Genomic DNA, 12,366 nt, shown 5'->3' on the forward strand with positions numbered 1-12,366 from the left:
TTTGTATGTTTTTTTCTTGTTTTTAGATGTACAGTCCTTTGGTCTACGTTGTAGTGGAAAGAGCTATATAAATAAATGAGACTTGTATTCAGGAGAGTGTATTACCCCTGATTTCCACCGACTGCGGAACGGCTGCGGATCCGCTGCGGAAAGGCGGCGGAGTCAATCGGTTTCCATTCAAGTCAATGTGTGTATTTCCACTGACTGCTTTCCGAATCCGTCACAGCTCTGGCCATCCGCAGCCCTCCGGAACAAATACGCAGAGCTTCTTTTGACGGATGCCGGACAGCTCCGCAGAGCGGAGCCATGACTAAATCGCGTGATCATACCTGAATTCGCGAGATCTCATGTTGTGATCCGGGCTGGTCCAGCAAAACGTCATAATTTAACGTCATAATGGGCGGAGACAGAACTAGATATCGCGCGATCATCACGTGAATTTGTGAGACCTCATGGGTCCTCGTCACTTCAGCACGCAGCCGCTCTGCAACAAATACGGAACTGGCAGGTATTGGCGGGATCTGCAGCCGCTCCGCAGTTGGTGGAAATCCGGGGTTAGCGTAGTGTACGCACTTGTCTTAGTGATGTATGACAAATGCGAAGGCCGGGGGCACAGAGCAGCAGCAGAGTGAATGCGGACGCATTACCGGAAGCTAGTTATTTTCGTTTATAATGTTTTAAATGTGGATTTTCTACAACAAAACGGCACGGATTTCCCGTAGAAGGCCTTTGTTTATCATCGTGGAGCCGTTTGGATTTATTTTGTAAAGGATGGATGCACATTTTTTGGACTTGAGGGACATGGACCTCGTAACTTTACATTTGACTAACTAAAAGATCCAAAATATTTTCTAAAATAACTAAAAATAAGTGTGTGTGTCTGAAAAATGATGGACATTTGCATCTCGGATGGCTTCGGGATGAGTAAATCATGGGTTTAATATTTTTGGCCTAACTATCCCTTTAAGGGGTGGTATTATCACTTTCTGACATCACAAAGGGAGCCAAATTTCAACTACCTATTTTTCACATGCTTGCAGAGAATGGTTTACCAAAACTAATTTGCTGGGTTGTTCTTTTTCACCTTTTCTAGGTTGTTACAAAGCACTGGTGGACGCGATTATTGCACTTAAACATGAAAAATTTGTCTGATTTTCATGATATGTCCCCTTTAAACGAACTACAAAGATTAAGTTAAATAACTGAAATCACAGTATGATAGTGACACGTTTTTATTAGTAACGTGCACAGGCCTATGGACTTGTGTCCCAGGAAGCTGCCTTGAGACTTTACAAGTTTTAAATTGATGAGAAAGTACTGACATTATCTGACAAGTGCACAGAGAAACCAATAAGGCCTTGAGTAAAAAGGGTGTTTGTTTTCTCAGACAACTGTTCAATACAATGAAGTACAAGTTTTATAAATTCAAGTCTTGCCATTATTACATTTCCAGGAAAGAAAAAAAATAACATTTGTAAAAAGGCTTCCAAGTGGTAGGATTTCAGAGATCAACCACATACATTCTGTAAAGCAGAAAGTCTTAAAATCAAGTCTGTCCACATATCCAAAGCTCATATTGTAATATATCCTCCCTGATAATCATGATAAATTTATCAACGGCCCAGAATAAAAGAATAAAACGTAAAAGAATTTGCGGCAGATAATGGAGGAAAGTTTACAACAATTTTCCCCCACATCCAAATAGGGATAGGTCTACCATACATAAGTCATTAAAACCCATGTCTTCCAAGACTGTACCTCAATAACAATTATATTCCTGAAATCTACAGAGCTGTCGGGATTCGTTTTATCAATAGCGATTCCAGTGAACTCCACAAGACGTGCAGTGTTGGTGGCTAATTCTGATGGGCTTCAAATTAGCCAGTCTGTTCACACCACCTGTTAAAGTCCAAAGCTAGGCTTGAGGAAGCATTTACAAAAAAGTCTGTTTTTCTTGCCTCAGTACCCAGCCACTCCATATCTTCAATTATTTTAAAAGAAAAACAGGAGGCATCCTCATACACACACACGATCAGCATAGGTTGAGCTGTAAGGCAGAAACTCAGTTTTGAAGAAGGGAAAAATTTAGGCAATAATGCTTCCCGATGCCTCAAAGTTCGTCTTTCGATGTTGCTGACGTCTGATTGACTCCATCATTACTGATAGCCCTTAAAGTAAGGGTGTTACTTGAAAGCGACGGTTCAGTCTTGAAGGAGACTCGACAGGCAGATGTCAGATAGGGAAGCAGTTGATAGAGAAAGAAAATAAATGCTTCAAGATATCCCTCGGTCAGCTGATCACCAAAGTCGATGCTGGTGGAGATTTCGGCTCAGGACGGATCGAACATCTGCTGTGAATCTGAAGATAGAAACGTATTAAAATGGTGGTATGCAAGTTTTTGTTTTCACCATGAAAACCATTGATTGGTTGCTTATTCGAGCTTTACCTTAATGCATCCAGCATGGGCAGAAGGTTAAGAAGTGCTGTGTCACTAGGGTCACTAAACCATGACTTTATAGGTATTGCATTATCTATGGAGCAAAAGGAAAAAGAAACTCAATGTTAAAAACAGTAACATACTCAAGCCAAACTTACACCACCATTTACTAAAGGTGCCAGACAGATATAAATACTCTGTAAAAATAGTCAGTCCAGTCAGAAGAAGAGTGAACAAAGGACACATGTATCTTAATAATCGTCATTTAACATGTATCCATAATCTTTTAAGAGTAAACAAAAGAAGAAGAAACTCTTCTGAAAAATGCTAATTTTCAGTGTATTCATAATAACAGTGCACCAATTCCATCACACCACATAACACAATTCATTAGCAATAAACACCAGCATAAACAACAACATTAACAGCAAAAATTATTCATCTCAAATCCCTTCAGCACAGTTTAAATTTTAAACTGCGCCATTTATCAGAACATGAACACAAATCTGCTTCAAAATACAATTTAATTTTCACAATGTAGTTCAGTATACATAGGCTATAAATCTTTATCACTGACTAATTCCTTTAAATAATAGTGATAAGAAAACAGAGAAAACTGATTTCAGTGGTTACTAGGGTTGTCACAATGATTAAATAATCGTCTCAGCGTAATTGTTTGATCACCGCAATGATTGCACATCTCTTTAAAAAACACAAGGGGGAGCTGCAGCACCTGTATAAACGAGACATTATCAGACGGCGCTCCTTAACTGACAGTGTAACGCAATACATTGCAAAGCCATTAAATACAGCTGGAAAAAAATGCATTTAAAGAAATGTTGCAAAACTTTCATAAGTAATATGAATTGTCAGGTAAAACATCCAAATTTAAGAAAGTGAAGGATGCTATTCTTAAGGATCTGGAAGGAATTTATTTTTTGCAGCAAAGATATAAGCATTAAATAATTACTTTTAAATATGTGTTATGAGTATTAATATTTACTGCCAGGTAAACCTTGCAAAATATTTAATTTAAATATTCACAACAAGTGTGAAAATTATTTCATGAACAAACAAAAAATGTATGAGAAATAAATATCAAAGCAATAAAAAAGACAATTAATTGTCATAACCGCCACAAATTATTAGACAATTAACCGTCAGACAAATTTCATAATCGTGATAGCCCTAGTGGTTACCCTGGTAAGTCTGAGTTAAGTAAGTTAATGGAAACTCTGTTTTTTCGGGCTTATAACAGTGAATTGGTTTAAAGTGGTGTTCATCACCATGGTAACTTATGCTACATGGCTAACCTGCTCTGGAGCAGGTTTTATTCTCATTAAGAAATCGCAAACCCAAACTGGATCAATCAGCTACGAGCAGTTAACCCTTTAGAGTAACAAGAAGGGCATTACATACATATTCACACACACACACACACACGGAAAATAAAGACAACATTGCAATTATTCAACATTTTAAATGATATTTAAAAATGAATGCATTTAATTTTAATCTGCTTGCTGACATCTTTTGTTTTGGGGTTCATATGATTAGTATTTTAATATAATAAAATTATATAAAGTATTTTTTTAATTATAATAATTTTTTTAGTTAATCTTTGACTTTTCCTGTACTGTCCCTGTATTATTTTTACAAATCTTAGTTTTATTACTATTGAACGTTTTACTTTAATTACATATGTTGGTTATGAGATTTTAGTCGGTTTTATCCTCATTGTGGGACCATAATATGTACTGTAAAACCTTAATCAACTTTTTAAAAAAGAAACGTATTGCTTTCTGCAGTGTGCATATGCTTAATAAACTCTTCATATTAGCGCATATTACTTATTTCAATAAGTAATGTGCACACACATAATAAATATTCAAACTCAAAAGTTGAGAGGGAGAAGGTTGATATCTAGCATCATGAGACAGACCAACTCAAAACTTACTCTGCAACTCTGAGTTTGTTCAATTTCCTTTGTGGAAAAGGCCATTAATTTTATTATCAGGTGCTCAGATTCATTAAATCCAAACATCAATTTTATTAAAAAATCTCAATGAAGCAATGTTTGCAACTCAGTGTATTTCTTTATTTCATATTATTTGACGTATTTCTGGTTGAAGCAGCTGATTTCTGGAAAAACTTAGGGCGGCACTTATTTTATTAATCACGAACTGGGTTGTCAAAATTAAGACACAGGCTCTGACAAAAACTTTTAATGCCTTGAAACATTTTGACTCTAATTATAACAATCATATTAATAATAACAAAAAAATAGTAGGAAGAACCCATAAACTTTATATGCATTTATAAAAATGAATTTGACAATTTGAATTTCTCACTAAATCCTTGGCTGCATTAGACCCAAATAGCGCATTGAAAAATGAAATTACTTTATCGGCTTTTAAAATGACAGACGCCGATAATCGGCCAGATCGATAATCGGTTGACCGCTAGTGAGGGGACGTGTTTGAATGAAGTGTTTTGAAGGCTTAGAGGAGCCTTCACTTTTAGAAAGAATATTTTCCATATGCAACAGCTTTTAAAACTCCAATGACAAAGGAAAACATGAAATCACATCACATGACCCCTTTAATAAATCTTAAATGAATCAGAAGCACTACAGACAACAGTGTCGAGATATCGTTATTGTCTTACCTGGATGACTTCGATATGCTCCTGGTGAGTTGTCAAGAATCACTATACTTGATAAGTCATCATGTACTACCGACAGATCTTTAATATAACTACCTGAATCCAGTGTACAGTGCTGCCAAAAGAAAAGGTCAAACATTCTTTTACTATGTGCTTACAATTTTTAATTTCAAAACAAGGTTTATGAATAATAACATAGATATGGTTACCTGTCTGTAGTATCTTCTTTTCAAGATTCCCTTGTTGTTGTCTAGCTTATCAGCTACTGCACAGCCATATATCTCCATACTAGCAGTGAACACTACTAATTCATACCACTGGCTGACCACCTCCAAGAAGAAGTCAACATGCGGCCTTTTATGTACAAAGAATCTAACTGGGTGTTTGTCTATTACCACCTGAAAAGAAAAGTATATATATGAGAAAAGGTTACATTTTTCATAATAATTTGATTTCTGACCATGTTTTCCTTGTGGTAAAGCATTGACAATTCTTCCTATTACTGGGTTCGAACCCAAGGAACATACATAATAATAATGTCACAGATAAAAATGTCACAATTAACAAATTTGGCTGACAATTATGACTATTAATTGCTTGTTTTAGGACTTTGCCGATTATGACAATTAACCGTCTGTTTTATTGCTTTGACATTTAACTCTCATACATTTTTTTGCTTGTTTTACACAAATATATCTTTCAAAAACTGAAATAAACAAAATAAAGTGTCTGATAAATAACTGAAAATCAAAATCAAAATAAACTGACTATACCAGGACAGGCCTTAAAGGTGCAGTGTGCAATTTTTAGAAGGATCTCTTGACAGAAATGCAAAATAATATACAAAACTATATTATCAGGGGTGTATAAAGACCTTTTATAATGAACCGTTATGTTTTTATTACCTTAAAATTAGATGTTTTTGTCTACATACCGAGGGTCCCCTTACATGGAAGTTGCCATTTTGTGCCACCATGTTTCTACAGAAGCCCTTAACAGACAAACTTTTTTACTAAGTTGCCTCCGACGATGAAATGTTTGTCCGGTGGTGGCAAACGTAGCTTCTCTATGTGTTTTAAAAGCGAGGGGTGAGCAGTGAACTGAGCCTTTGGTTGCAATTCGCAACCTCACCACTAGATGCCGCTAAAATTTACACACTCCACCTTTAAAGGCGGAGTCCACGATGTTTGAAAGCCAATGTTGATATTTGAAATCACCCAAACAAACACGCCCCTACCCCAATAGAATCTGGACTTTCTGTTGAGAGACCCGCCCCACACATACGCAACGCGGCATTTGATTTGATTTGATTGGCTAGAAGTGTGTTTTGGTAGACGGCCCGTCTCCTTTTCCACCGCGTTTTTCAAACATCGTGGACTCCGCCTTTAAATAGTAGCCAATCCTACTAAGGTCATATTAGTACAAATAGTACACATGTATTAAATGGATTTGCAACGTATCACATTGCACTGTCAGCTAAGGAGCGCCATCTGATACTGTCTCGTTTATACAGGCGCTGCAGCTCCCCTTGTGTTTTTTAGAGAGATGTGCAAGCATTGCGGTTATCTGAAACCTCGCAATGAGACAATTATTTAATCATTGTAACAGCCCTAAGCCACTTTGGATAAAAGCAACTGCCAAATGCATAAATGTTGCTAATAGTAAGTTTAGCAATACGATTTGTGGGTGTGTTGTTTAGGATTTTCACTGACTAACAAATGAACTTCCACGTCTAAACTGGCCAAGTATTCACAATAGTTATTTGAATATGACTGCACTCACCAAAAGCAAATAATTGATAAAAACAACTTTTTATATCCAAGCACAACTAGAAAAACTACATTGATTTAACACAAAAATATGGCCATTGATATTTTTATGCTTTCCATGACAGCATGAAACCTTTTAATGAAGTAGTGCACAAAAATATATTGTCTTACTTTTAGTATAAAATCCGGTGGCGTGCCAGGCCGTACTGTTGGTCTAAGAACTCCATCGTGATGTGAATGAATCAACGTCTCGTCAAGATCTAAAACCAAGATCTTTCGCTTTACGTTGTCTGAGCAGAAATACAAACACAACAGTAGACACATTAGCACTTGAAAAAACTTGCACATGCAACACACACAAACACACCCAACCCTTTACAGCCACAAAAGCCACAGGTTCAATAAACAAAGTCTTACTTCAAACTGTTTGTTAAATGTTTTGCATTTAAAAAAAAATAGTAAAGGATTTTTCAAGTCCATTTTGGCAACAATAAAATCCACTGGCAGTGGCAGCTGATTGTTGTGATATAAATACAATTTTGTTGCAAAAGATAAGAAATACTCACTGAGTCTGTTTCTGGAGATGGGTGACAATTGTAAAATGTCATATCGCACTGTCTGATACTGGATTATCTAGAACGGAAGGAAAGAAAACAGGAAGCTACCTTAGTACACCATAGTGCACAACATTTGTAACGCATCACAAGACATTGTGTGTTTCCTGACCAGTAAACGGTTAAATACTAGGAAATCAACACTATATTTGAATGCCACTTAATACAAAAAACTCAATGTCAAATTTAAGGCATTTAAGGGCTATATAAAGAATCAGTTAGCAATTATACAGATTTATTTCTCACAAATTATTTCATATTCAGTTTCAAGTACACATCACATTTAAAAATTTGGCAGATGCATTTACTAAAACATCTTTCAAGCGGTACACTGTATTCATGTGGCTCAATTGGTATAGATTGCGCTAGCAGTCCAAAAGGTCATGGGTTCGATTCCCAGGGAACATATACACATAAAATGTACATGGTGAATTTCGAAGTGAATCAGTTATGATTTATTTGCAGTCATTTTCTAGTTATTCAATACAAAGCAGTGTTGCATAATCTGCGTAATCTGTAGCATCCTTACCCATCTTTTTTGACATTAGGGGTGAGCGGGGCACAAACTAACACGTGGTTAATGTAATGCGGATTCTTTAAATATTTATACAGGGCCGAGCAATCTGTGCTTTTGGTCATTTTCATGATCTCCTATGAATTTGTGAAAGTTTTGATGTGTTTTCGTTAAGATATTAAACAAAGAGTGTTTTGGAGGCATGGAAGTAAATTTCTTCATTTTGTGGGGGTTTTTTTTCGATTTCTGAGCTGGGTGTGTAAGTGGCCAAATCCAACTGTATATTATTTTAATCACTGACTTGTTACCTAAAACATAACACTGTTTTGAAATATGTCTGCAACTCCTAGTAACTGATAGCTGGGTTAGTTAGCGTTACAATTATGCCTCAGGTATACAATGATAATGAAATGAAAACACTATAAATACTATTAATTATCAAAATAATAACTGCTAATATAATATCAGGGGAAATAACTTACAATTGTTATTTTTTTGTCTTTATCGTGCAGCCATTTCAAAAAATCTATTTAAATGCATTGATGCATAATGCAAGGATGATTAGATGAATGATCATGGATGGATGAATTTGTGGATATCTATCTATTATAGGGAGAAATATAAATAATATCCACCTTTAGTATAAAGACAGAATTTTATTGAATTATTTGTGTTTAAACTAAATTAAACTAAATTCTCTAGCAGGTGGTACAACAGTTTGTTACAATTTAGCCCACCTACAGGGTAAGTTGTAACGTTCGCACTCCTGTCACTTGTATGATAATTGTATGATAAAGGTAGGTCCCACAAACAAACTTTAAGTGTTTATTTGTAGCAGAGATGTGTTGTTGATTGTGTAAAAAAATTATTGATCTAACTTAAATATTTTTTGAATGATAGAGCCAAAGTCAAAAAGTGTTACTTTCTGCCCCGCTCTCCCCTACTGACCACTGTCATCTTTGTTCGATAAAAGGTGAGTGCAGTGCACCATGGGGTAAATAGGGTGTAAAACATTTTGAGCTCTTTCACTTTCAACCACATAGATACTCAAAAAATTTTTGACCGGATTGCTTTTGTGGTGTAGACGCTCATGTGTTCGAACCTTAACGTGGTCGAATACCAGCTACTCTCGGCCTATTGATCGAATGTTTACCGTACACAACCTTTCTCCATCGGTCCTGACTTCTAGCTCAAACCAACCGTGTTTGGCGTTTTATTATTATTATGTTATTTAATAATCGGGACAGATGCAGACGAAAGTGGTCAAAGGAGTCTATTAAAACACCAGGGGTGAAGGGACATTTGTCTCTGTTGTCCACTTGTGCTCCGATCGACCAAACTGCATCTTAGAGGCTGTTTATACTTGGCATTAAGATGTGTTTTCAACTGCGGAGATCAGCCGCTTTAGTTTTATCAATGAAAGGTAGGGAATAGGGATGCTCCGATCGATCGGCCAATAATGCTTGCTATGTTTCTCAATGAATTACGGTGAAATGCCGCTACATCCAAAAGCCAGGGGGCGCTCTCGTGCAGAAACTCAAAAATGTGCTGTAGACGAAGAACAATACACACGCAGCTGTGATGACACGCAGCTCCATGAAATGGCTGAAGGATATATTTTTATTGCTGTTCTTCAAACCTTTTCAGGTATTTTCATGATAAAGAATATGTTTAATAATTGTGTTTGACGAGTGTTGCTTTTTCAAATGCATGTTATAAACGACTCAAACTAACAGTGATTTTAGATCGATAAGGACTTACTGATCAAAAGCCGTAGTACATGAAATAGCTGTAATAAGATCGGTTGTCCGATTCAGAATAGTGATCGGCCACGTATTATTAGTGGAGATCGGCATTGATCGGAGCATCCCTAATGAAAGGCTAAAAGTAGCGCTGTACACCGTGTGTTCACGCCAGAAGTCCGAAAAGACGTAAAACTTCGTTTTTAGTACCTCGTATTAGACAAATGGGGTTGCGTGTGGCTGTTCGAACACATTCAACAACATGTGCGTTTACACTACAAAAGCAATCCGATCGAAAGGGGTTTCGACTACCTCTGAATGAGGCTGTTTACACTTGGTATTAAGATGTGTTTTCATCGATCGGATCACAAGTGGACGAGAGAGACACATTACGTTTACACCTGGTATTTAAATCCGTCTCTTTTGTCCACTTTCGACCGCTTCTGTGCTGAATACTATGAGGGGGTGGTCTGTGAGACGAATGTTCACGCCAGAAGACAAAAAAGACGTAAAACTTGTGTTTAATACCTCAGATTAGATAAATGGGCGGAGAGAAGGCGGTCGCGTGTGGCTGTTCGAACGCATTCAATCACATGTGCGTTCCGCAACTCCAAAGCGATCCGATCGAAAGTGGTTTCGACAACCTCTGGATGTGGTTGAAAGTGGTCGAAAGTGGACGAGCTCAAAACGTTTTGAACACCGTTTACACCTGGCATTAACGTCGTCCACTTGTGATCCGATCGACGAAAACACATGTTAATGCCAAGTGTAAACAGCCTCAATGTGGTTGAAAGTGGTCGAAAGTGGACAAGCTCAAAATATTTTGAACACCGTATACACCTGGCATTAACGTCGTCCACTTGTGATCCAATCTATGAAAACGCATGTTAATGCCAAGTGTAAACAGCCTCTTAATACCAGGTATAAACAGGGCCTTAGACGCCAACCATAATAAAACCAACTAAAAACAATCCATTACACAAAACAGTTAATAATTGACCAAAACAAACAGGTGTACTGGAGTTACTCAACTCACGAACTTAAATGAAACAATTTTCTGAATTATATTAAACGGAGTTTAAATTCAGATCATTTTCTTATTAGGAGGTCCGAGACCCATCAGCCTCATTCCACGGCTCACAATGTGGATACTCTTCCTCTCTTTCTCCAAATCCTTCTCTTCTGAGCTATCTTTAGCTCTCCCAGCTGTCTGAAAGCGTCAACGCAACTTAGAAGAGCACAGCCGAGTAAAACTGGCAGGGTGACTTTGAAAAGGGGGCTGCTTATTCCCAACTTGTATTAGGCCTCAATAAGATCTCATTCATATTTTTGAGTCCAGCAGAACGGACCCAGTTGCACCGCATGAATGTTAAACATGTTTAATGAAGTGTTTACTGCATCACTCATATCAAAGTCCCAGACAAATGTGTTTTTTTATTGCATCTTAATTATAATCTTAAAGATTATTATACAACTGGCTTAACAAATCCTGTTGTGGATTATAGCCTGTTTTCATAGCCTAGGAGTTATGCTCTTAGATGAAGCATGTGACTCATTTATTAGCTAGACCCTCACTATGCATCTTGTTAATATTACATAATATAGGGTTAACTCTTTAGTACACATTTTGACATTGAGACTAATCTACCTGAATTCACATTATATCATAACATCTATCAGCATCTTTGATCTTAATAATGTGCTTTCAATAGTTTGCTTGCAAACTTTAAGTCTTTGTAGTTTACTATACATTTAGTACCAACTAATTAGACTTAACATATATAACGTATTAATAACCTGTAATAAGTTTGCACAGAATAAAATGAATTCAAATCCACTCATTAACATCAGCCGTTGATATTGAGGAGTTCATTCTAAATCTGTTATCAAGTTAAAATAGTTAAACAATCCAGACAGGTGTCAGCTTCTCCTGTAGACATCTGCACGAAAGTCCAGTGCGCATGTCATGCAACAAAAGTTGCTTCATTAAGAGTAAAGCAGGAATCAGACTCACCGTCCTGATGTGCTTCCTGAGGATGTATAAGAAGAAGCTCCAAATTCTTGACGTGACGCCAAGGAAAGTGCGCACGCCAAGTAGACACTGGCGCGTCTTTAACATGTCAACCATAACACAAGTCTGTGAGGCGTGTTTTAATACAAAAAAATGACACTGGGTACTACACACACACCTGTGGGAACCAGCGCCTGCCAACCATTAACAACTTCACACACCGGAGCTGTTCGTTGGCGTTAAAATAAACGTAAAAGTGCAGCGATTAAAAAGTGCGTGTGTAAAATATCACTTAGTAAATATCCGAGGTAGTTTTTTCTGTCAGGTTCGGTTAAGTCATCAAACGCTCGTTGGCTATGATGGTCAAACCGACTGGCTAAATGTACCGCCGGAGTGTAGGACAAATGTTTTCGCTGTCCCAAATGCAAAGAGAAGTCTGACTGTCCATCGGCTGCAACATTAAGACATCAGTATGCGTTTTCCTGACGCTTTAGTGGACGCTGAAAGAAAACGCGTACAGTTTCTCGCCGCTCACAACAGTTTAAAGCCAATACGGTAGAGCAGTACGAGCCACCATCGTTACTCTGGCGTCACTTCCGGGGAGGTGCATATCGC

At 37.3% G+C, this 12,366-nt stretch overlaps 1 protein-coding gene across 1 annotated transcript; it reads right to left on the bottom strand.

Moving 5' to 3' along the window:
* Positions 1-1,216: 1,216 nt before the first annotated feature.
* Positions 1,217-12,344, bottom strand: ctdnep1b (CTD nuclear envelope phosphatase 1b). Its single transcript, XM_055212879.2, has 7 exons — positions 11,755-12,344; positions 7,437-7,503; positions 7,042-7,160; positions 5,311-5,499; positions 5,105-5,216; positions 2,447-2,531; positions 1,217-2,358 (listed from the first exon to the last, which is right to left on the bottom strand). The coding sequence occupies exons 1-7, from the start codon at positions 11,866-11,868 to the stop codon at positions 2,298-2,300; spliced, it is 747 nt and encodes a 248-aa protein (XP_055068854.1). The 5' UTR covers positions 11,869-12,344; the 3' UTR covers positions 1,217-2,297.
* Between the last annotated feature and the right edge of the window lie 22 nt (positions 12,345-12,366).

The sequence above is a fragment of the Misgurnus anguillicaudatus genome, chromosome 21, assembly GCF_027580225.2.
Source record: "Misgurnus anguillicaudatus chromosome 21, ASM2758022v2, whole genome shotgun sequence".
NCBI classification, from domain to species: domain Eukaryota; kingdom Metazoa; phylum Chordata; class Actinopteri; order Cypriniformes; family Cobitidae; genus Misgurnus; species Misgurnus anguillicaudatus.

Bases quoted from the DNA above. Each gene is read 5' to 3' on its own strand.
- ctdnep1b (XM_055212879.2), bottom strand. From the start codon at position 11,868: ATGGTTGACATGTTAAAGACGCGCCAGTGTCTACTTGGCGTGCGCACT. The intron at 5,217-5,310 runs GTAACCATATCT...TTCTTTTGGCAG, and splicing joins AAAGAAGATACTACAGACAG to CACTGTACACTGGATTCAGG. The intron at 2,359-2,446 runs GTAAAGCTCGAA...TTCTATCTTCAG, and splicing joins CCCATGCTGGATGCATTAAG to ATTCACAGCAGATGTTCGAT.